The sequence below is a fragment of the Pholcus phalangioides genome, unplaced genomic scaffold (assembly GCF_987345545.1).
Source record: "Pholcus phalangioides strain wild (caught in Gottingen) unplaced genomic scaffold, Ppha-v1.0 ptg000014l_1, whole genome shotgun sequence".
Taxonomy (NCBI): Eukaryota; Metazoa; Arthropoda; class Arachnida; order Araneae; family Pholcidae; genus Pholcus; species Pholcus phalangioides.
This window is the reverse complement of record NW_028301607.1, coordinates 8,158,909-8,184,947: the sequence shown is the minus strand read 5'-3', so window position 1 is coordinate 8,184,947 and position 26,039 is coordinate 8,158,909. Positions and strand designations below refer to the sequence as shown.

At 38.2% G+C, this 26,039-nt stretch overlaps 1 protein-coding gene across 1 annotated transcript in view; it reads right to left on the bottom strand.

Moving 5' to 3' along the window:
* Window positions 1-17,383, bottom strand: part of LOC149078077 (nose resistant to fluoxetine protein 6-like) — a 33,653-nt gene extending 16,270 nt beyond the window's left edge. Inside the window, exons 1-3 of the mRNA XM_089241667.1 lie at window positions 16,970-17,383; window positions 1,133-1,356; window positions 52-166 (exon numbers count right to left, since the gene is read on the bottom strand). Of these exons, the coding sequence (XP_089097793.1) occupies window positions 52-166; window positions 1,133-1,356; window positions 16,970-17,285 (655 nt within the window). The 5' untranslated portion in view covers window positions 17,286-17,383. The remainder of the gene's footprint in view (window positions 1-51; window positions 167-1,132; window positions 1,357-16,969) is intronic.
* Window positions 17,384-26,039: the final 8,656 nt, after the last annotated feature.

Below are 26,039 nucleotides of genomic sequence, written 5' to 3'. Positions count from 1 at the left end.
ACGGTTGGCCTATAATGATATCAAAAATACATGCGAATAACTTATACTCACTGATCTGCACCAGCTTCTGGAGATCGTCAACTGTACACAGGGATGGTATACAAACTCCCGTCTTGATCGGCGTAACGACCAGGTTGTGAACGAAATTCATAAGATGATCAATCACCTGTTAAATTTTAAATGAAATCAATCAATGTAGCCATAATATATATACAGGGTCAACGTGACATGTTCTATCAAACGAAAGGGGGCGGTGATAAACGCCCCCTTCAGATAATATCTGAATTCAATGACGAGCTACAAGTGATTAAACATTGACAAAGTTCTAAATCGAATTATCGCCAAAATTTTTCATCGCCAGTCACGCAAACACAATACGGGAATTTTCCCAAAAAAGTACGGGACATACGGCTATTCGAATAATGGCTGAAATTAATTCTGGTTGTTTAAGCGTAGTTTCTAGTTGTTTTTGATGAAAAATCTAGTTTGAAAATTTTTTGGACTGTTGGCAAAAAACACTGGCTCTGGTGTTATTCGTCGGCTCTGTAGTCTAGCGCGCTCATCCGGAAAGTGAGAGGATGTGGGTTCGATTCCCTGCAGGGCCAGTTGAATTTTCTTTCCTGGATTTATCTTCGCATCAGCAAACCGTCGAAACCTTCGTAGTAATAACGGAGAATGACATCATCTTCGATCAAGCCTTACCCCACCACCCCAACCTCAATTTTTCTACATGTGAAAAATGTACCATAGATGGCTCCCTGTCCCGGAAACAATCCACTGCCAATTTAAGCGTACGATTATTACGTCCCTGCTGTGCAGTGGCTGCTCATAATGATCCGTGTGCGTCGAACGGGGTTGGGCAGCTTCGATTCCGCCTCAAGATTTTCTATGATCTTTTCTAATTGAGTTTGGCGTGGCCACCAGAACACCCCCCCCCCTCTTCGCCGCTCAGTGTCCGTATTGAGAACTGTGTGTATAGGAATGGCCATATTCAATAAACTGGGAATTATGGATTGAAATTCAACTAATTTTTATCCAGTTGAGGGTTCAATTGGATTTTATAAAATCTACAAGAAGAAAATGACCGTTTTGTTTCGGTATTAATGATAGTAATGTATTGCTTTCAACTTACCGTTCCGCTCTCGGATACGTTCAAGAATTCTGGCCTTCTTATGTGAGCGGACATGAACGAACTCTTCTCTGGAAGTGGAGGAGTCACGATGATTCTGCAGTACTGACCCCGGATCCTCATTTTACCTTCGACAACGTCTATGTCTATACACTCGTCGTAGTTGCCCAACATAGCCAAGGTTCCAGAAAGAAGTCCGATCGGGATCTTGGCTGAGGCGTCTAGCACTAGAAAATACACATAGTGTCACGATTGTCCGAAATACAACATTTGATGTGCAGCGGAAGACAATTCTTACGGACATTTCAATCAAGACAAGAATTATGTTGCAACGTATCGAGGTATAGAATTTACTTCACTTCGAGAAAGTATTTCACAGTTGAGTTACCAAATGTCCTCATTTTAAGCGTCTTTATACGCATTTCAAATTCGTCCCTTTTGTCCTCATTTTTGAAGGTTCCGGAATTTTTTGCCTTTCCAGAAAAAAACTTGAATTTGTGAAGCAAAAAAATCTGTGTGTGTTTAGACCAGACTAGCATCAAAGTTTTCCCCCATTCCCATCGCCAAAGTGGGATTGAAGACGGGCCCAGGTCGGCCTATATAGGTAGGAATTGAAGGAATTTCAAAGGGTCCATCCGCGTACATGAAATATTCACGGATCCCTTTATATGGGGGGTATTCCTGTCAGTCACATTCCGGTATCTCGTCCGACAGGAGAGGTCAAGGCTACTCTGTCAGACAGCTAGCTGACTTTCACTGACGCAGGAAGGACAGAAGTTGGAGGCGATTCGGAGTCACAAAAACCTGTAACGTGCGGCATCAACGTGCCATTGACCTGATGGTGCCCAGACATGAAAGGTAGGTCACGGTGAAGAAATGACGGATCATCCTCCACAGACAAAGAATTGAAATAAAATGCATTACAATCAGGGGAAAGAGGTCTCGCGACCTTGTATATAATACAAGAAGCCATGCTCGATGCCGTACGTATACTTAATAGTCGAAACCCAGGATATCTCTTAGTGACGAATGTCACAAGGGCAAATGCCACTGAAATGCCCTTTTTTCTGAAATTTTCAGGCCTTGGAAGTTTGAAATGTCTCTTCTTTTTTTGGACAAATACTCCGAGAAGAAGAAGCAATGACCTGTCGATATAGACGCGGTCATTAATGTTCCCAGATGTCATCAAAAATGCTCTTCGTCATTACCTGGAGGTCGCGGCAACTTACGTGAAAGGAACATGAAACACACGACATTTTTTTTTTAAATTAAGAAATTAATCACATTCACGTTTCGACATTCATTTGAAGCCTTGGCCCGAAATTCGGATTCGTGGTAAATGCATGCAATTACCGCAATGAAATGATCCGAGTTCCACGAATGGCGAATGTTCGTTATGGAGGAATTCACCCAATCAAATTACCCCGCGTATCAACCTAGTTTCTCGTGTTAATGATATTAATTTCTTTTTTTTTAATATCCTGGTTTTGAATTTTGTAATGTCGTGTTTGTTATTAGATGGGTCTTGATGATAAGTGGCCCACGTGACCGGCCATTACTTTCTCGTAAGGCCTATAATGACCTTCGATCGGGAACAATAGACTGGCTCGTGACCCGATCTTTATGGCTCTGGTGTCACGTTGGGTACGAAAGCGAACCTGCTTCAGTGAATGGGGAGGTAAAAATACGCGAGTGAGTTTTTTCTGCTATGGGGCGAAGGTGAGGATTTAGAGCAGTGTTTCTCCATCTTGGGTCCCCTTGTGGCCCTCAGATATTCCAAGGGGACCACGGGTGCAAATCAGATGAAGGGGGAGCCACGACAAGATTGAAGGGGCAACACAAAACTGTGAATAAGTAAATCTTTCAAATGAAATATCGTGGGAAAAATTTGCGACCACTTTCAGAATCCAGCAGAGGTCAATAGAACCAGGGCCGATGCGTCCATGTGTGCACGACCCCTGGCCTCATATCCATAGGCGGCCTACACGATGACATTTGGTTCTGTACTTTGATTTTTAATTGTAATTATTAAAAAAAAAGTAAAATGGTACTTCTGGTTAAGGATGGGGGCCAAATAACATCACTTTGCCTGAAGACTCATGATGCTGAGAAAGTCATGCATACAGCCTCCAACAAAAGGGAAGCTCACTGAACTACAGTTCAGGGTAGGCGTGGACCCAGGGTGGTGTGTCGAGAGGTTCGATTTATTGGGTAGGTTCATCCCGTATTTCACGCAGACCTATTTAAGTTCAAGTATTACGTAAGCAAATTTTTAGCCATTTTTGACTCCTTCCCCCCCCCCCCCACTTGTCAACAAAGTTTCGTCATCAGCTCTGCCCCTCTGAATCCTAACTCATCTCATATTTTCATAAAGGGTGGTTGATGACGAAAGCATTATCCAACCCCCCCTCCCATCCCTTGTCATCAAAAGTCAGCAAATCGGAAACCCCCTCCCCCCATCGATGATGACGTAATACTTGAACGGCCCCGTAGACCTATTTTTCAAATATTATTATTCGACTCTTGGGAGGATGCTCAATCACCTTCTGGATTCATTCCTGACCCAGGATTTCAGAGATCGATCTTATTTATAAACTTTGTTGATAATAAAAAAAATTGAGTTTTAATTAAATTCAGTTCGATAAGTAGAGAGGGTATTGATGGAAATTATAATTCAAAAATTAATGAAAGAAATTATTCCAGAAGTAATGAAAGAAACAAATTCTAGAATTGATGAAATAAATTTTTCAGCATTAATGAAAGAAATGATTGCACTATTAATGAAATAAACAACTTTTTCATCTTTAGATGAGTTCTCTCTCTATCCTTTTTCTTAATCTTCAAAACCCAATATTTAGAGACCGAACATATGTGTGGAGAAATTCCCAGGCAGGAACTCTGTTTTCACCGAATCACGTTTGATGTCGCTGCCGTCGCGGCGGATGGATGCTCCCTCCAGTAATATAATAAGCTCCATGAAAGCCTCAGAATCTCTGTCGTCTGCTTCTCTCCAGGTTACTTGTTTTGGATCTCTCCTTGTGTCCTGAGAAAATTACTGAACTGGCAAATCGAACTCCCAGTTCTGTTTGTGAGTTTAGCTTGTAGGGAACCGACTTTTTGTCTGTCGTCTGCTCATTAATAGAGGATATTTGTTTTGGACGTCTCCTTATGCTCAAATAAAATAACCGAACTTTCAGTTTGAACTTTCAGTTCAGTTTATGAGCTTTGTTTATAAGGAACTGAGCGGAATGAAGAATATAGTTTTTTTTATTTTGAACTTCATCATCACCACATGAGTCACTTTTAAATATGATATTAGATGGCAGCACATTACTATAAAGTGGAGTGTGGAAAAATTCACTTTTTACGATTTTATCTGTCGTCGGCTTGTGTGGAGGTCCTTTGTTTTGGACGTCTCCTTATGCTCAAATAAAATAACCGAACTTTCAGTTTGAACTTTCAGTTCAGTTTATGAGCTTTGTTTGTAACAGCGATTCCCAACATGGGCGATAACGCCCCCGGGGACGTTGGAATGTTCCAGGGAGCGGTAGAAGCTACGAGTAATACGATCCTACGGCGGGAACTTGGCTTTTACTGAGTCAAGTGATTTCCTTGCATTTGATGTCGCTGCTGTCGCGGCGGCTGGATGATCCCTCCAGCAATATAAGCTCGATGTGCACATAGCTTATAAAGTAATTTGCAGTGAATTATTTTTTAAAGTTATTTCTTTCTCTTTGACATTGGAGAAAGAGACAAATGGCCACCATATTTCCTTCATGCAGAAATTATTTTTTCTTAACTGATTCAATATTGATTGCCAAGTGTACGGAAATTTTTCACGTTTAAGGAAAACCATTTATTTAATTAATGGGATATGCATTAAACTTACTATCGATACCGCATCAAGTACACAATATCTCATGAATCACGCAATGCCACAATCCCATATTAATCGATTTCCTCGATGTTAATAAATTCAAGACCGCGATCTCGGGAATAGGCATTTTTCTTTCCCATCGCCGCCTAATTTGCAATTTTACTTCGATTCGGATAAAATTACATTATCAACTATAATGGCAAAGACCTGAGAAATTCATCGATTAATTATTACGAGGTTAACTCTCAGGTCATTTAACAACTGGAATGTATCGAAAGGTCACGCAGACATTTTATTTGGGCGACTCATTTTATCGTTCAATTTGTTATGGGCGTTTAAATCTTCTTTTTTTTCACGGGGATTCAAACCAGGGAAGCAGTTACGCTGGAGCAGTGGTTCTCAACCGGGGGACATATGGCCCCCCCCTCTAGTGGTACTGGGATACTTCAAGAGGGCCACGGAAGAAAATGGAGAAAGGGGCCATGACAGGTGGTTTGCAAGGGCTGCAGAGAGCTGAGATGAAAAATTAAGGTGTGAAGAAATAAAGCTTTTATATTAGTGACTATACACTTACAGAATCCAACAAAACCACCCACAAAAACAGGGCCGTCTTAGGGCGTGAGCCTACATTTTATAGCAGGTTCCCTAGGATGGGAGTTTTCCGGCTAGATTTTTCACAGAATCCCTTCCTCTATATTAAATTATAGAGTGAAAAAACAAAAATGATGAAAACCATATCAGGCCCCGGGCTGCAGCTCTGTCAGTCCCACTCTTGTGAGAGGTCATGCCCGGGGTCTCATGTCCATAAGTGACTCCACCCCTCATGATATTTTATATAGTATAATAAAATAAGCAGGAAATATGTAGGCTGTTTATTTCCGGCTAAGTGTGGGACTACCATAGCATCACTTTGCCTAGGCGTCCCATGATGTCGAGATGGAATAGAACTCGGATTAGCGGGGAACTCAATAAATTCTAGGCCAGTGGTCTGGAGGCCAATCGTATTTGTAAAGTTTTGGTTCAATTTAGCACATTTTTCAATTTGGCACATTTACATATCGCTTAGGTGTTCCATGGCACAATTCCAGAGCATTTAAAAGCCGCCCGCCCGTGGCACGTTTTCAGATCACTCAAGTAGGCGCGTGGCACATGTATAGATCACTTAAGTGACCCGCGATACACTTCCAGAACACTTAGGCGGCCCAGACAAATTTTCAGACCACTTGGATCCGTAAAACATTTTGATGTCATGAAAGTTTTTTGTATTCAGTCTTAATTATTTATTGTTGATATTCGCCGCCCTCTCCGATTGTTGAATTCTTGCGCAATGTAAAACAATATCTGCATCATAAGGCGTACATTCTCTTGTAATGGCCTCAGCGTACAGTATTGCATAAATGAATAAGTAAATAACCGAAGTGAGACAGCATTGCTATATGCACCAAAACACAATGTAGAAAAACAAGGAACTGATGTCATTGTCAACTGCCACGTCCAAAAAAATCTTTAGGAAAAATTATATTGTTATCATCTCCAGAAAACATCAAACTATTTTCATTTTGTATAACGCAATCGTACGATTGTATTATTAAAGAAAATGGATGATGCGCGCTATTATTTTCAGTCATCACGAGAAAAGAAAAAAACCTACTTTTCCTTAATTACATACGCCACGAGCCATCTATTACATTAAACGGGAAATATCAACAAAGGTCTTTCTTTGTGGATTAACTTATCCTATAGCATCCAATACTTCGTACATCGATAACTATTAACATTTACGGTTCCACCGTGTATGTAAATCGCATATTCTCATGCATGACCATGCTCCGAAAAAGAGAAGGTTATTGTATTTCTGAAGGAAAAATGATTCCAAACGGTGCACGAGTTGCACATAGAAAAAAAACGTTCTTCTTTCTTTCTTTCTTTCTTTCCAGTGGCGTAAACGCTTTATAGAAGGATTTCGTAATTCTTAAGGGAAAAAAATCCAACTTTCCTCAGTTTTGAAGGCTTTTTAGTTTTTTCAAGTTCAAGTTCTCTATTGTTCTCTACGATTTATATCTTACGGTAATTTTCTCGATTTAACTTTTTCTCTTTTTCGCTGTCTAGACTGGTTTTAAATCGAATTGTATTTTAATTATAAAATCGACTAAATTAGCATACATATGATTCAAAGTGCGAATTCTAATGTTGACGGATGGACAATGATATCGTTCGTCGCGATGAAAAAAATGGTAAGGGTTAGCCAATTGATGCCGTTGGCGGTGTGTAATTAGTAACTTATAGTTAAAACTACTGGTACAGAGTTTCGAAAACTTTGCTCCGCGTGTTTGATGGAACTGGTAGCGATTTCTATGGACCAACGAAACATTCCATGAAGCGTTTTCCTTACAATGGACGACCACTGTTCTGAAGATTAAGTCATATCCTGAAGTATATTCGTCATGATTATGCTAAAAGTGCTGAAGTACACAAGACAGGGATTCCTCTAATTTTTTTACATTCACGGTTGATAACCAAAGGGTTGAGATTATTCCCCTTTGCAGAGTCTTGGAAGATATGAAGATCTTCAAGCCAAAACAAACTTACTAACACAGTGAATAAGTCGCCAAAACGTAGAATTTTTTTTTTATCTTTAACATTTCGATATAAATATCGCATTTAAAAATATGTAGTCTTTTGCGAATGGCTTTTTTGGAGCGGGTTGTAATTTCACTCATTGAAAGTTTTGGTCCACAGGCTCTGTATAAAAAATGATTTCTTTAGTTTTGGTGGCACAAACTCGTCAAAAAAATTTCGAAACTAAGTAAATTTTGGGAGTTACTTTCAATAATTATTTACGGTGAAAAGAGGCAGTATTTACAGAAGTAAGAAGTTATATAGAACGGAGACTATAACCGAAAATGTTCAGGTCTTCCCCCCCTCTCAGCAATTTCAACCATAATCATCAAATTTGTCGTAAATCGCATATTTTGGCTAAAATTCACCGTATACTTAGCATTACGATTGGCAGTATTTTCCTCTATTAGATATGGTTGCCTCAAGTATGAAAGTGAACTCATAGGAATATCAATGGAAACATTTTTTATTTAATTAGAATGAAAACTATCAAGTCCGCCTGCGGACCACCAGTATCATCGTCGTGAACCACCTCTCGTCCGCGGACCATAGGTTGAGAAACGCTAATGTATCCTAATGACGGAAGGTGTACGCATCGAATATGCCCTTGAATAGTGATAATAGTGGTAAAACGCACCGTTCTTGTTGGGCGGGCGATGCGATGTGACGGCAAGGTCAACATAATAACTGCCATATTTACATTCGTCATCGTGACCGTGGTAAATAAAATACTATAAAGGTCATCGTCATTGGATTCCATGAGATTTAAACGTAGATAAGAGAGAAGGTTTTTCGGTAACAACGGGGTGACGTCAAACCATCAATGAAACGGTATCAAATTTTTGACAATTTCGATTGTGTTCGAGAAGGAAATAAAACCAGTTTTTCTTAAAAATAGACATTGAAGTGTTGGCTAATTTATGACTTGAAGATATTGAAGATTTTCTACTAAATGTGTGATGGTCACAACGGGCCCTGCGTTTTGGGAGCGGGGTGGGGGCCGATCAATTCATCAAATTATTATTTTTTTCTGTAGCAAACAAGTTGCCTGAGCTTCAAATTTAGAATTCTAGAAATTATTTCTTTCATAAATTCTGAACTTTCGCACAATTCTGCAATTTTGAACTTTCACCATTATGGAATTATTTCTCTTCTAAATATTAAAAATATTTCTCTTCTTAATACTAAAAATATTTCTTTCATTAATTATGAAATTATTTCCTTCATTAATTATGAAATTATTTCTTTCATTAATTATGAAATTATTTCCTTCATTAATTATGAAATTATTTCTTTCATTAATTATGAAATTATTTTTGTAATTAATTATGAAATTATTTTTGTAATTAATTGTGAAATTATTTTTGTAATTAATTATGAAATTATTTCTTTCATTAATTCCGAGTTCTCTTCAATTCTGGAATTTTTTCTTTCATTAGTTCTGAACTGTCACCAATTCAGGCATTATCTTTTCATTAATTCTAGAAATATTTCTTTCATTAATTATGAACTATTACCAGGACTTATTTATTTACTGGACTTATTTATTTACTTGATTATGAGCTTTCACGAATTCTGAATTTTCATCATTTCTTGGAAAATACTTTTTAATTATACTTCTTTGTACTTTGTTTTTACTTTTCTAGTTTTAATTTACCAATTCCAAATATCTATTTGTACTCAGACAATTTCTTTTATCACGACCTACTTTTCATCGGTTTTAGTATTTATTTCTTCCATTAATTTGAATCTCTTTTTCAGTACTTGATTCTCATAAACTCAAAATTATCATAACTTTTTATGTTCATATACAATTGTGTCTACATTTTTTGTATCGATATTTTTCAGCATTCTTGTATATTCCGCAACAATGCATGAATTTTTTTTATTTCGATTCCTCCCTCCAAAGTATATGAAATAAGGGTTAAGAGACCCTGAAGTTACTGAGACGCCTCTGGGCCCCCGCGTCTGGTAAAGGTTGCCCTGATGCGAGAGATTGCATCCCATGGCTAAGACTGATATGAGTGGACCGTCCGATCACAGACTAAAATTACACTCATTTTCCTCATGCCAAGGCCACATCCTTGATATTTCCCCGTGCAATAAGTTGTCCATAGATTCCTATTCGAAATGACATCTATATAGATTACATCACTCATATATACGCTGCAATGTATAAATTTATATCTATTGCGAAGAAGTTTCCTCCTTTGCATATCGATCTTACATGTAAAAGAAATTTCATCAACTGACCCATGCCCTGGAGACAAGTTTGAGCGCTCACGATGGCACGTGTGAATAGGGATCATCGTCATCCGGCAGCGATGACCTTGCAAAGCACTTGTGAAGGTCGAAACTTGGCATTGGATGAACTGGTCGACGTATGCGTGCGTAATAAGGGGAGTAATCTTTGTAATAACAACGAATTGGAATCACCGCGAAAAAAATTTCGAAGAATAATATCGAAAAGGATTATCCCGAGTATTATCATACAAATCAAAAAGATTGATTCTTTATACATAATCATCCGTCATTATAAGCTAGTTTGAAGCTGATCTGATTAAAAGGTGCGGTAGTCTAGGTTGACAAGACATATCTTCTGAAGGACGTTCTGAAATTTCTGAATCGAAGCCTACTTGGCCCTTGTCCAAATTTCTTGGAGCAGGGGGTACTAATTCCATTTGCACAGTCATTCTTAATTTCTCATGCTTAAAGTTCTATCTGAGAACGCCTACGAGGCTTGCATGCACCTGGAAATGCCCAAGCGTACACCGAGAAATGAAGAGAATTGCGTATGCCTAAAAATGCCAAAAAGAGAATTACGTACATCTCGAAATGCCCAAGAGCATTCGCTGTGCATTCCCAGAAATGCGTAGAAGCAGTGCGTATGGCTAGAAATACAGTACGTCCGAGAAGCTTGCTTAAACCCCGAGAGATATGTTTACTTACCCTCAATCGTCCGGGCGAGGTTAGTAGGCTTTCGTACCTCTGGAAATGCGTTGGAAGCTTGTGCATCCTCTAGTAATGCGTTGGAAGCTTGTGCATCCTCTAGTAATGCGTTGGAAGCTTGTGCATCCTCTAGTAATGCGTTGGAAGCTTGTGCATCCTCTAGTAATGCGTTGGAAGCTTGTGCATCCTCTAGTAATGCGTTGGAAGCTTGTGCATCCTCTAGTAATGCGTACAATGTTTGTTTACCCCAAGGAAAGCACAGTACGTAGTGGTGCGTCAAATTCCTTTAGAAGGAAGCCTTGACGTAAAAATATGTATATGAGGAATACTAATTATCTACTATTAACTCTAAAAACACTTAGGAAGAATGATTGCGCACCACTAGAATTGCATGTTAGGCGTGCGTACAATTCGAAATGATACGTAGGAAGCTTGCTGACCTCCCAGTGATCACCTTCCACCTTTAGGCATACGGACGAGGCTGGCGTACCCCTGAAAATGCGTTGAAAGCATGTGTACCCTATGGGGTGAAAGTCAAACACCCCTTTGAAATGCGTGGTTGGCTTGCTGTAAACATGTGTATAGGAATGATATCTACATCTGTAGGAATGATATATACAGCGAAATGCTTCTTGGACGGATTTACGGACACTAGCGGGTCAAAAAAAAATTCGTCCGTATAAGAGAGGTGGCCGTTAATCAGGGGTTTGAAATGCACATTTTTATTATACAGGGTGAAATTGTTATGCGGCCGTAAAAGAGGGGAGACCGCATCTGAGGAGTGTCCGCGTTAAGAGGGTTTTACTATACTATCGATCCTAGAAGACCGTGTTATATTGCGGTCTCCTGGGACAGGTATTTCTAACCGGAACATCGTCCGGTTCCTATAGGGCAGAGGTGCTTAATCTTTTAAATCCACGGGCCAGATATGCGGTATTTCTGCAGCTCACGGGCCAGAAACATATACATAGCTTTAACATATCACCCATATTTTACTGGAAAATCTTGTAATTTTGGCCGTCCCAACTTTTTTTAGAAAAGGAAATAGACCGTTCCCCCCCCCCCATGTTCAAAAAGGCTCATTGGATTTTTGAAATCAAGAAATTAATATTATTTTTACGACACTGAAATTGTAATATAATTACGACTGTCTCATTATTATATACAGCCCTATAAATATATTCGTCTCACATATTTGTCAAACATAGACTTTTTGGTGAACTTTTTACTCTTTGCGATATCCCGTAGCCTTCTATTGCCCACTATTGGGGATTTACCCGCAATTTTAGCGAAAGATGGCATCTCTACTTGCTTCAGACAATTTTTTTATTGCAATTGTCAACTTTGCATACATTTGACAATTTTTTGGCTCTAATTTTCATCATTGCTTACTTTTGAAAATTTTTTGCGGTTTTTGATATCCCGTATTTTTACGAAGGAAATATAGTCAGCTACGTACATGTGTGTTATGTGTTGATACTTTTCTATCGGAACAATTTTGGCGGGATGCCGGTTGTGCATTCCTGCTAAGGGTGTTATGTTTACTAGGTTTCTCTAATATCCATCATGTAAATTTGAATATTTTGAACACAGTTTAAGCTTGGTAAGTTCTAGTCACTTTCCACGCACCCAAGTGGCGATGTGGTAAGATACTCGTCTTCCACTATGAAGGTTACCGTCAAGGTCTACGGGTTCAAATCGGGCCAAAGAACAACAGAGACGAGTTCCCACCGATAGATGACGTCTTCATTTCCCACCCAACTCCCCACAGGTTGGAAATTGCCGTATCACGATATATGACCGCGATTGGTGAGCGGTAAAGTAGTTCTCCTTCCCATGAGAAATGCTAACCCCCGTCCTTGGCAAATACAATTTCACCATACGGAGGAAGCATTTATATTTTCTTCAAAAAAAAAGATTCAAGAGTTTGCATTTTCTCCAGAACACCAGTAACATCTCGCGAACAGCAATTCAGTGTACCTGGGGTCCCTTCCTATAACATCAGTGTCAGTATGCTGGCATCGGACACATCGCGCTGCCGAGATCTCACCCAGTATGGGTTGTCCCAGGATTTTCAGCACATGGCTCTCAGGCCAAATGTGGTCCTTGCAGCTTTTTGCCGTTGCCAGCTTACGGAAAGTGCGAAAGAAGTAGCGGAATTATTGGGAGAAGGGGAAAATTTCTGTGTGTAATGGAGGGGAGTAAAAGAAATAATTCCATAATCGGTTTTTAGAAAATATTTCAGAATCGATCAGAACCTATAATTTATGATGGAAAAAAAAAATCAATTATATAATTGATGATAGAAATAACTTCAGAGTTGATATTGAAAAGTCTTGCAGATCTAGGAATCCTTGAATTGATGAAAATGCACAGTTAATGAGGAAAATATTTCCAGAATTTTTGAATAAATTATTTCGGAATTAATAAAAATTGATTCTCAATAAAAAATTATTTCCCGATTGGCGAAATTCACGTTTGTGGGAAAAAGCAATTTCAGAATGTAAAAAAAAATTCCATAATTTAAGGGTCCGTGTTTGACTCCGGGACCGTGAAAACAATCCCCTTCAACCAATTTATTTAAGAAGCATGACTAGATTGCATTAAGTTATTGTAAATCTATAGATATCATTTATACACTGCAGTTATTATAACATGTTGGCCCACGGGGCTGCAAAGAATTTAAAATTTGGCGCGCAATGTCTGAAGGGTTAAATACCACCGGCTTATCCAAAGCCTTCAACGGGTGATATCACCTAGTTTTTGGGAAACTTTATCGCATACCAACTCCGGTCATGTATCGCCATATGGCAATTTCCAACCAGTGGAGTTAGGTATAAAATGAAGGCGTCATCTATCGATGGTTACTCAAGACTCGGTACGCATTCGAACCCGTGGAGCTTGACGGCAACCTTCAAATGGAAGACGAGCATCTTAACCCAGCGCCACTCGGGCACTATTTTGGGAGAAACACGAATTCACGCTGGAATTCAACTTTGGCTCTTCAATGAATAAGCAGGTAGTTCCAATAACTCTTAATTTATGACAATTATTCTGAATTCCTTATTACGAAGAAGTGATTAAAAGTATTTAATAGTTTGAGAATATAACTTTTCACCGATATTATTTAACACTTTCAAAACAGCAGGAAAGAAATCGAGTCAACGCCACTTTAGGTGAGTTCAGAGTTATCTAAGGGTTATCAATACGATACGATAGGAATGCTAAAGGGAAAAGATAGAAAATTACAGACATTTCATACAGAAACATTTTTGGCTCCGAAACAACGTCATATAATTTCTAAAGAGGCGCCTTAAAGGGACCCAAATACCTTCCAGACCAAGCGTAAAATAGCCTAAGGGTTAATGCTGTTTACCTATACCCTTTGTTTATTACTACCGGCCATAACAAAAATTACCAGAGAGGTTGGTCGATTGAAATGCTGGCCATGTTTTTCGGACCGAATTCTTGTCTCACACGATTAGAACGAATGGCCTTCGGAAAACTTGGGGGTCCACTTTCAAGGAGGACCATTTTTTCTCTCTTATGTCATAATTAAAGAAAAAGAGTTCATTTCGAAGGAGCTTGAGCTTGAAAAAAAAAACGGCAAATTTGTAGTTGTGTTATCGTCCGGCTCGGAGGACATTGAATTCAAATACCTCAAGGTCCTTATATATCCTTAACGAGTTATTTATGCTTGGCACGTTTCAAGATAAAAATATTCAATTTCCAAGTTTCATTCAAAGAAATAAGTCGGAATTTATACGAAGAAAACAGATCCACAGAATTTATGAGATATATAACTACGGAAATGATGTAAATTCGAAATTTATGAGAGAAATAATTCAAGAATTTGTAAAAGTACTCAATATTTTGGGGCAATTCAGAATTGATGAATTAGAATAAGAAAGAGATAATTGGAATGCAAATGCAAACAAAAGTACAACGCCACAACAGGCAAAATGGCTAACGAAGTGGCTGAGAAAAAGAAATAATTCCAGCTCCTATGAAAATTCAGTGTTAATGAAAGACATAATTACAGAATTTATGAAAGAAATAATTCTAGCAACTACGAAAATTCAGTATTGATGAAAGAAATCAGAGCGCCTTGGTCTCTCTGGTCCACAATCAGAAACAAAAAGCATTCAGTCATCATTGACCGACATCTATTTTTGTACTTCCCCAATTAAGATTTAGGATGAAGCTATGCATTTGGCCAAGGGCGGCTCCGGAAAAAAATCTTTACCCGTGCGGGACGTATTTTTGGCGCCCTCGGATCACGTTTTCTTGATCAACAAATCTTTTTTTTTTTGCCCTTTCAACTGGGATATGGCGGCCCTAGAGCCATAGCCCTAGAGCATTCGGCAGCATTGGCATCAAATAAACCTGACTTTCCGTGGTGAAGCACCCTCCGTGAGACGAATGTTTCAGGAAAGAAACAATTCCAGAATTTATGAAAGGAAACAGTTCTAGTATAAAAATTTGAAACAATTACAGAATAAGAATTTCAAATAATTCCAGAATAAGAATTTGAAACAATTCCAGAATACAAGATATACAGAAGACTGGATGTTGTGAAGATATTTATTATTTGAGATGTTACTTTTTTAAGGAAGGAAAAAACTCATCTCTGACTCCCGGTAGAGGCAGAGATGAGTTTTTTCCTTCCTTAAAAAATTAACATCTCAAATAATAAATATCTTCACAACATCCAGTCTTCTGTATATCTTGTATTAACAAGTGGAGAGCGACATTCATGTCATAATTCCAGAATAAGAATTTGAAAGAAACAGTTCGAGAGTAATAATTTGAGAGAAATAATTCCAAAATAATAATTCATGAAAGAAAAACAATTTCACAATAATTCATGACACAGAAACAATTCCAAAATAATAATTCATGAAAGAGAAATAATTCCAGAAAAAGAACTCATGAAAGAAACATTTCCAGAGTTTACGCAAAAAAATAATTCCAGAATTTATGAAGGAAATAGCTTCAGAATTTATGTAAATTCTCAATTTATGAAAACAATAATTCAAGAATTTGTAAAAGCCTTCAGTATTTTAGGGGCCCCGTGTTTAATTCCCCATGTTTAATTGTTGGGGGCCCCCTTTGGCCCATAACCAGAAACGAAAATACATTAAAGTCACCCTGGGCAAACATCTCCTTTTTGTACTCCGGCCCAATCCCGATTTAAGATGAAAAAAGAGTGCATTTGGCATCATATGCATTCGCCTTTCCCTAGAAAGATGTTTCGTAAACATTGGTTTCTATGTCTTAATAGTTGAGGTTCGAACACCTTGTTTAACCTTCCATTACATTGAGTGTGGGATTACAAGATTCTAGGATTTAATATTCAGAAAGTTAAAATATAATTAATAATTTCATCAGGAATTTACTAATCGGTTCGTTTAATGCAATACAAAATTCATCATAAAACTTAAATTTTAAGAATTACATATTGAATGAAAATATTCATAATATACCGAATGATACAGAAGTTACAAAAATGAAAAATGACAAACAATTTTAGCAAAGTATTTACAGCAAAGTGATGTTTTTTTAATGAGTGACTTTATTTGGTAATAGAGAAATAATGTTGTTTGAGCAGTTGCAGTTTTGGCTAACAGATGTCTCTCCAAAATTGTTTATATATTTCGTGAAATAATGATTTTTCGCATTTTCTGTGACTTTTGGAACACCTACTATATTGAGAAATAATTAAAAAACGACAATATTCTTTAAAATAAAAAAAAGGACATAAAATACCAGCCATGAAACTGCAGCGTTAGAAACTAATGAATAATATATAATAAATGATTCAATTTTTCTAATGAAATTTATTATTACAGTGATTTTTTGACATTACTTATTCTTTTGATAATATATAAAATTTTGAATTTGATTTTTAGATTTTTTTTCATTAGTAGAAGTATTATTGAAATGATCGAAATTAAAAATTAGTTTATTAATATTTTATTAATTTCATATCGTCTCTATGATTTATTGATATTAAAAAAATTATAGTGTGTAATTTCTTTATATATATTTTTAACAAAATAAAAATTTTTAATGTATTATTTTATAAGCATGTTTTTTTTGAAAAGGAGTTAGTAAAGTGTAAAATTTTCATTTTTTTCATTAATCTGTATATCTTCTTCATAGACAAAATACATATTCTTTAATTTATGATTTCCTTTTAATATGTGAGGTAATGAAATTTAAAAATTTATGGAATGTTCAATCAGCAATTTAAAAACAAAACAAGTAAAATCATAAAAATGCAAAACGTTAGCTATATTAAAAATACATCGTGGAAAAAAGGGCTACCAAAATCACACGAATTTTCCACAACTCAAAATTAGACCAAGAAATAATCTTGAGATCCTACTCACTTAAAAACGTCCAAGCCTTGGTCTTCCTGAGCCCACCGGCGAAACTCATGAGTCCACTCAGGCAATTGTTCGATATATTCCGGGTGTAAATTTCTCTCATCATCATGGGCATAGCTTTCCTCATGAACTTATTCATGAAGGATTTAAAACTTTTATCGGACGCCGTCCAAACTTTCTTGTAGACATCTTCTATCTCTATGGTCACAGTCTCGTGGACATCTCCGTTGGTGCCGTTCTGGACCCCACACGATACGGTACAGAACCAAATAAGCATCGACGCGATTATCGAAAGCAACATGGGTCTTGGAACTTCCATTTCTCCAACGAGAACACACAAAATAACCACGTTAATGCTCACTTGAATAAAGTCATCGGGTATGATATAGTCTTAATCCACTACTATAAAAAAATGATTATAGCCTGATATTTCGGGCATTATAGCTCTCAATAACTCATCAATCAAGCCGTCGAGGAAAAACACAAAATCCCAGATATATCTTCGAGCTTTTTTTGCATACACTAAATACAGTTCTAAGATAGAAACAAGTTCCTCAACTGCAGCTGTTTCAAAGCGACCTTTATATTATAAAAAGGAAAGAACGTTATTAACATGTTAGTTTCCTAATCACCACAAGACATCTTTTCAGATATGGCCGAATGTGTCGAAACTCCAATGTATGGGACACACACAGAATGGTATTTACTCGCACGTAGAGAGGAGAAAAAAAAAGTAAACACACGCTCTACGTTCTTATATAGTGTACACCACTGTGTGTACATGTCTTTTTCTTTCTTTTTTTCTTGTCTAAGATCACTGGTCATTAATTTACAGTGAAGTCTCGGGAAGTAAAGAGTTGTGTGGAAGAGCCAATGAAAATTGAAGAAGACATGCAGGGCTCTGTGTTTCCTTCGGCTTTTTCATTTTTTACTTCTTTAGTACGTAACTTGTTTCTTACGTTGTATCACCTTACGGTGGGGGGAAAAAAAGTAAGAGAAAAGGCCTTTCTTGAAGGTCAACGTCTCAGCATGATGGCCTATGTAAAAGGACGAGTAAATGTCTCATAAATCGGGGTGAGTTAGGTGCTAAAAGCTATTACGCACGACTATTGATTGAAGGAGTTATATATATATTATGGATGTTATCATGTCCCGTTATTCGTTTGGTTCATTTCTATATTCATTTTAATTCACACATGCTCAACCCACGGCAAACGGGCCGAATATGGCCCTTAGAGTCATCTGATGTGGCCCGCGAGTTCACAACTAATTTTATGAAAATGAAATAATCGACGCTTTCCCAAATCACTTGAGTGACCAGCGGAGCAGTTCCACACCACTTTAGTGACGACGAGCGGCAGAGTTAAAGATCATTTAAAACGCCCGTGGCCCATTTACAGAATCCTTAAGTGTCACAGTTAAGGTCGAACAGTCTTGTTTTAATTGGTTTAAGACAAAGCAATCGTCACCAGTGCGCGGCTTAGTGCGATAACATCAGCTGGGAAAGGGCTATAAACGCTTTCGGGGCCCTTTTGGTAAATTCTATATATTTTTTATCAGTAGGGGAGGGGAAATGGCATCCAAAAAGGGTTTTCAGAATATACAGTAATGCTTAAAAATTTCCATAAAAAAATTACAACACACAATTTAATGTAATGAAAAGAGAAACTAATGAAAATTTGAGTACTGAAGTAAATTTCTTAATTGAAAAAAGTAATTTCAAAACTAATGAGAGTTAAAGAGTTCCAAAATTGATGGAAGAAATGATATTGATGAAAATTTAGAATCGATGAATTGAAGTAAGGAAATAATTGAAAGAAATAATTCCAGAATTTGCGAAAGAAATGATGCCATCAACTGCGAGAATTCAGTATTAATGAAATAATTCCAGAAGTTTGAATAAAATAATTCCGAAATTAACAAAGAATTAATTCCGAAATTAACAAAGAATTAATTCCGAAATTAACAAAGAATTAATTCCGAAATTAGGAAAGAAATAATTCCATCACCTATGAAAACCCAGAATTAATGAAAGAAATAATTCCAGCAAACCTATGAAAATTCAGAAATACACATTGCGTCCCGGTATGCATATTTGAAACCACCGGAGGCCGTGAAAATTATTATGATAATTATTAAGAAAATTATCGATGTGGACACGTGGTCCGTTCCGGAAGATGCTTGAGATCGATACGCCAAAGTTGAGAGAGATTGGAAGTACGTAACACTTATAGCGCTTAAGGCTATTTCACGACCACGTGGTTGTGTGTCCTTAATTGTCGGACGGATTTTTATCGCTTTGACCTAATGACCGTGTGTGTACCTAATTAAACAAAGAATTACATTGTTTAGATATTTACTTATATATCGCGCGTGCAAAAAACCTATTCGCTGTTTTTTTGTTGTCGACAGAAAAAAAGGCGTCACGTTTTACGGCAAATGCTAAAAATGCAAATGCAGTAAATGAAAGTCAAGGATGAATAGTATTTAAATGTGGGGAATTACATCACACTGATGTCGAGATTCTTGAAACCTTTGTCAGGAAGCAGGACTAAATCGACGTTTGTGTAATTGGCTGTTGTAAAACTCTGGAGTGGAGAGGTGTTTCTCGACCTGTGGTACTCGGACTCCTGGGGGTCCGTGAGTACTAAGTAAGAGGGGACCGCGGTATCGCTTTCATTCGCTACCATTTCATGAATGACGTATTTACTGCTATGAAATTGTGTTTTATGACATCCATTTTTTTATGATATGCAAAGCAGTACATTTTGAATTTTATATGGGTGGGGGGGGGGGGTTTGTGATACGCCTAATTGACCTTCGCTGCAGAGGTCAGCGAAGAATTTACCTTTTTAGGGGGGGGGGTCCACGGTGCATTCAACTTGATTGCATCTAAGGGGGAGATCCGCGCTATCAAACAGGTTGGGGGGAAACGCTGGAGCTATCACTTGGATTCTCAAAAATGTACAAGTGATTATGCAAAAGGTCTGTTCTGGCCTGTGTGTTTGAACGAGGTATCCACAAATTCGTAAATAGTTTAAAAATTCATAAAATTTGAAGGAATTTTAATATTTGAATGCATTTTACGAAAAAGACAAAAAATAGTTTAAAGTTTCATCGGTAGAGAGCGCTGAAAAATAAGCAAATAACTGGAAATATGCAAATCCGAGTTCCTATATGACGCGAGGTGTACGATTAAAAGCTCATCTTTAAATTTTCCTGTTACTGGAGATAATATAAAGATTATTATATTGTGATATTGATGGACAAAGCACTATTGGTGATGCTGTTTATCCTCAGCCACGAATCCCCAGCTGAAGTTTTACGAACGTTTTGGACACAGAAGTGATGGAAGAAAGTTCCAGGCCCAATCACCCCTGCCCCCAACGTCCTCTAACGACAAAAATTTGAACTAATTTTTTATTCTGCACCAAAAAAAAATAATAATAATAATAATTCCTCTTCGTGAAAATAACTTTTCCGCAAACTTCATTCAAAGATACCTACCTATTATTTCGATTCAATGACTTTCTAAACTACATTCGAATCCCGTTTTAACGAATACCGTTATAGCGAAAATCTCGTTGTAACGAAAACTTTTTTGGTAGTCTTTAAATAAGTTTACATAGGAACAATGTATTGCGAATTCCGATATTACGAAATGAAAAATCCGTTATATCGAATTCAAAAAGTTTCTGAAAATCAACAACACACACAGTACAGAACGTAAAAACAAATGATTCCGTGAAATCGGTTTCAGAGAATTAACTTGCTTAATTGGTGGGAAAGAAGAGTTGGTTTTCTATGGCTCATGAGAAGAGAAAAAGTTCCACATAATATAGTTCCAATAATATTATAAACATAATAGTTTTTTTAATATTTACACGTGGAAGCGGCAGAAAACATTGTACGAAGTTGCTTCTCATCATTGCAGTATGATTTATTGCCTATCATGCTTATAACCGGCAACACATAAAATACATACGAATAACAACATTTTGAATACTATAAAGCTTATTGTTTGAAGACATGACTTTGTAAAACTTTTTAGGAATGCATGCACATCCACATTTCTCCCCCACACGCGATATTTCTCTACAAAATCGAAGGTTATCAATCGTCCTCACTTGACTTATCAAAACGTAGGAGACACACGTACACTTTTGGGCCATCTAGAAAGAAGCCAGCTCTGTCAGGTTTCTCTACCCAACACTGGAATTTTGCGGCCAGGCTTTTAATAAAATCTTCGCAGATACCCATAATCCTCTTTAGGGGCCGTTCAAGTATCACGTAAGCAGATTTTCAGCCATTTTTGACCCCCTCCCTTGTCAGCAAAATTTCGTCATCAGCTCTGCCCCCTCTGAATCCTAACGCATATTGGTGGGATCAGAGACGTACACGGGGAGAGAGCATGGGGGGCACGTGCCCCCCGGCGACGTTAAAAAATTTATTTTTTTAATGCGAATTTTTTTTTAATTGAAATTTCGGAAGAAAATACCTTTATATGTTGTTATAATCAATTTCTGTTAATTTCAATGTTATTTGAAGGCTATGAACTCAAAATTTATCTTTAATAAATTCATCGCGACCCGCCCTCTAAGCCATATAATGATAAATCACATAAAGGTCCGCGGACCAAATATGGCCCTGGAGGTTATCTGATGCGGTCTGCCTTCCTCAAACCTGATTTTGTAAAAATGAACTAAGCGGCACATTTACAGATCGCTTAAGTGTCCCGTGGTACAATTCCAGAGCATTTAAACGGTCCGTGACACGTTTTCAGATCAGTTAAATGACCCGGGCGGGACACAGTTCCGGAACACTTAAGCGATCCGTGACACATTTAGAGATCACTTGGATCAGTGGAACATATAGAGATCACTTAAGTGGCTCTGCAGTGCACTTATCAATAAGTGGGGAGGAATGTTACTTCAAGTGCGCACAAACTATCGGAAGGTTTTTCTCGTTTTTGGAGCACCGAGTAAGATGCCATTAAGAATATTTCATATTTTCATAAAGGGTGGTTGATGACGTAAGCATTATCCAAACCCCCCCCCCCTCGTCATCAAAAGTCAGCAAATCGGAAACCCCCCCCCTCCATCGATGCTGACGTAATACTTGAATGACCCCTTAGTAACACATTAAAACTGCATGGTTGCAAGAATTAACTTGTAGTAAGTTTATACAAAGAAAATATAGTGAAAGATTTTACAATAATCATGAATTTTTGTCTGTTTTTTAAAAAATACTTTACCGAAATCGCTCAGAACAACAGCTATTTTTACGCCGTTCATTGAATCACTCAGGAAATGCGCTCAGAAATCATCATCATCACCATAACCGGACGCCAACGACTGGCTGATGCATCGTGAAAAGCGCTGCCACCAAGCGAAAAAACGTTGTAACAATTCGGTACAGAATTGGATCGTTCATTTATTCTAGAGAGGTGCTAGGAGGTAAATGTCTCAGCGCAATTACCAGACAATTCCTGGTCCAGCTGTCTTGTTTCTTGCACCGTATGAGTTACCAGTACAGCGTCTTTTCCTTTATACAGGTATCATCTCTCTGTAGCTATTGCTTGGAGCTGTATGGTTCTTGCACCAATCGATAGAGGATTTTTCCTCCATAGCAATAAATGAAAAGTGAGAATTGGAAAAGGTGGATATTGTCTGGTTCTTGTGTGCAACAGCGTCTTCATATTGATCATTTTCATTTTGAAATGTTGGAGATAGATGGCAATGCCAGTATAATACCAAACAAGCATAACTATGGTAATATTAATACATGTAGAGTGGGCAGTGGCGGATTAAAGTCTGCCGAGACCCCGGGAGCGCGCCCGGTGGGCCCGCCGATGAACCTGCCTTTGAGAGTGGGCCTCATGTTAAAAGGATATTTGGTTAAAGTTTTATAGAATAACCATATAAATTTGCGTAAGCAGACATTTCAAGCCAGGGGCATCAGAAAAATCTTCTCACACGGAGAAGATGGCCCCAAGCGTGGGCGTACGCAGAATTGACTTGCGTAGGGGGTACAATGAATTTTTTCCAGAGAACTCTCACTTAATAACCTTCAAAAGGAATTTTGAGTCAACAGAAATTGATTAAGATAGTGTATAAATGTACTGTAGTTTCTCCCGATGTTTCAATTATTTTACAAAGATGCTCAGAAATACTTTCATTTTCGATGGTCTTTCGGGGGGGCTTGTGCCCCTCCCTGCGTACGCCTCTCGGCTCTGGTCTTGTGACCTCAAAAGATTTAAATCCCCTGCTCTAAATGGGAAGCATTATCTTAAAACAAAACAAAAACAAAAAAAAAAGCCATAATCACAGATTCGTGAAAGCATTAAATTCTAATAACGTGTGAAGTAATAAATTACATATTCCTTATTTGAGCAAGCACAAAGATGCGATTTCCGACTGTGGTGACATCTAGTGATCAATAGGAATGAATACTAATCAGTGCCCTAAAATTTAATCGACACTGTATGTAAATAGTATTTGTCGCCAATGAAAACAAAAACATTGCGGTTGGCGATTTGAAACAGACGTGTGGACGGATAGTGCGTACACGAAGCTGCGTGAAACTGCTGCCTCCCGCACATTATGAATGACGATTCCGGTTTATTCAAATCAACCATTTGCAGCATAATTCCTCGCGGCAGAAAATGGTTTCGAAAACCAGAGGAGAAACGACTTTTCTTTCGCCAAACTTGTTTGTGCGGGTCACGTTCATGCCCAGTCTGATCGTGTTCAACGACTCCTTTGCACGTGCTCGGGAACAGGTTTCATTAACCCTACCGAGAGAGAGAGATCACAAGAGATGAAAATGATGCGATGAATTCGATTCAGAATACCGGGTAGGTCAACACTACCCTTAGTAGACCACCTATACGCAACTCCACCTATCCTCTATAGGTGGTGTTGGGCAGGTAGGGTAGAAAGATCCGTACGTGGGGCTCATTCCGAGGTATGTAAATGAGAGGAAAATTGCTGGTCTTGAAGAATCGATCTTGATACGTTCTAGGTTCGAACGCCAAGGGTGCTCAACTTTTTGGGGGAATGTCAGTGCACTTCATTGATTCGGAAACGTGTTGCGGCAGTTTTACCATCACCACCAGTAAAACTTCACCAGCAAAAATTAACTTCACCTGTATCAACTATGGCAAAAACAATAGGCAGAGCAACGAAGAGGTAATATTGTGTCATCATAGCACGTATGACCAATCATGGCTTTGGACCATTTGAGTTTATCTGGAAATGTGTCTGTTTGTGATCTGAAAATTTGCAGCAAGCCACTTGAGTTACCCAGAAATGCGTCGCGGGCAATTTAAGTGATATGGAAATGTTCCATAATCCACTTAAGTCATCTATAAAAATGCCGCGGGGGCTGCTTAAGTGAACTGAAATTGTGCCGTCAGCCACACTCAAGTAATCTGAAATGTTCCACGAGCCACTTAAGTGATCTGGGGGTGTGCCGCGGGTCGTTCAAGTGATGTTGAAGTCTTTCGTTGGCCACTTGAGTGGTTTGTTTATTTATCGCGAGCGCCATATCCAATGGCGTGTATGGTCTGTGCGACCATGACTACGCAATAATGATTGATAATAGTAATTAATACTTATAATTAAATAGTAATTAATACTAATTTAAATGGATAGCTGAATTTATATTGAATGCTGCTTTAAGCTCATGATTGTTACGTACTTTTGCTAACAATTAGAGGTCATTCAAGTATTACGTCAGCATCGAGGGGGGGGGGTTTCGGATTTGCTGACTTTTGGTGACAATGGGGAGGGGGGTTTGAAGGTTGCTTACGTCATCAACCACCCATTTTTGAAGATATGAAATATTCTAAGCTGCTGACGAAATTTTGCTGATGGGAGGGAAGGGGGTCTGTGTTTTGCTGACTTTTGCTGACAAGGTGGGGGGGTCAAAAATGACTGAAAAAATGCTTACGTAATACTTGAATGGCCCCTTAGTAACGTTTTCGGTAATAATTGGTGATTTGTATTTTATGGTCACAATTTTCAGCATTTTTCGAGATAAAATATGATCACCCCTAATCGTAATGGAATTTTGAACTACCTTATGTGTTATCGCATCTGATTATATTTTTCATATTAGAAAGTAGTGGATATCATAGCAGATAAGTTATTAGAAAATCGTAGTAGATAATGATCTTTCTCACTAGCCACAACGCAGACTTGTAGCTTTTCCAGCCTCAAAGAAGTCCTGAGAAGACCGTTGAGGCTAGATCGGCCCTGCACACTTCCTTCGTCACAACCGGTAGCACTTTCCGGAATACTTTATATTCTGCAGGTCTTTTACTCCCTTGTCCCAAGGCCGGATTAACCATTAAGCTAAATAAGCACGTGTTTAGGGCATCAACAGAGAAGGGGCACCACAAAAAAATGATCAAACGGAGCTTTTTTTTAAAAATTCAATTAATTTTTTTCCCCAGCATCCGGTAGAAAATCCTAAAATTTTAAGAGCACTTGATTGTACACAGTTGAAGATCTTTATGGAAAGGTTGAGCAGGGCTTTCAAATAAGACAGAGCGGGGGAGGTGTCTGTGGTGCCTGGGCTGTGTACCAGAAAGGGTGCTAAGTTTACTCTGTTTTCGTTAAAATTTTGGGCAGGAGGCGCTAAAATAGATACAGATCCCCCAAGTGACAGAGTAAATTTTAGTTTCTAGTTTTGGCCCTAAGAGTGACACAAAAATAACGAAACTAAGTTAATTGCGAGCAAGAACTTGTGTCAATGCTCAGAGCAAAATTTCAATCCGAAAACTATTTCCATAGTAAGTCCAGAGCCGTCTCAACAGCATCATAGGCTCCCGGGTTAAAAAAAAATTCTGAGACTCCCCTCCCCTTCTATCCAGCTATAAATACGTACCTGCGCCTACCAATTTGTATACTTACTCTCTCTAAAACATTAACCAGATCAAATTTTCATGAACCCTCCTGGGCAATCCAGGCTCCCGAACTGTGGGATCATAGGCCTCGAGTGAAATGATTTTTCTCTGAATCTTCCCCCTCCCCCACTAAAGAATACCTACTTCCCAATTTGCATACTC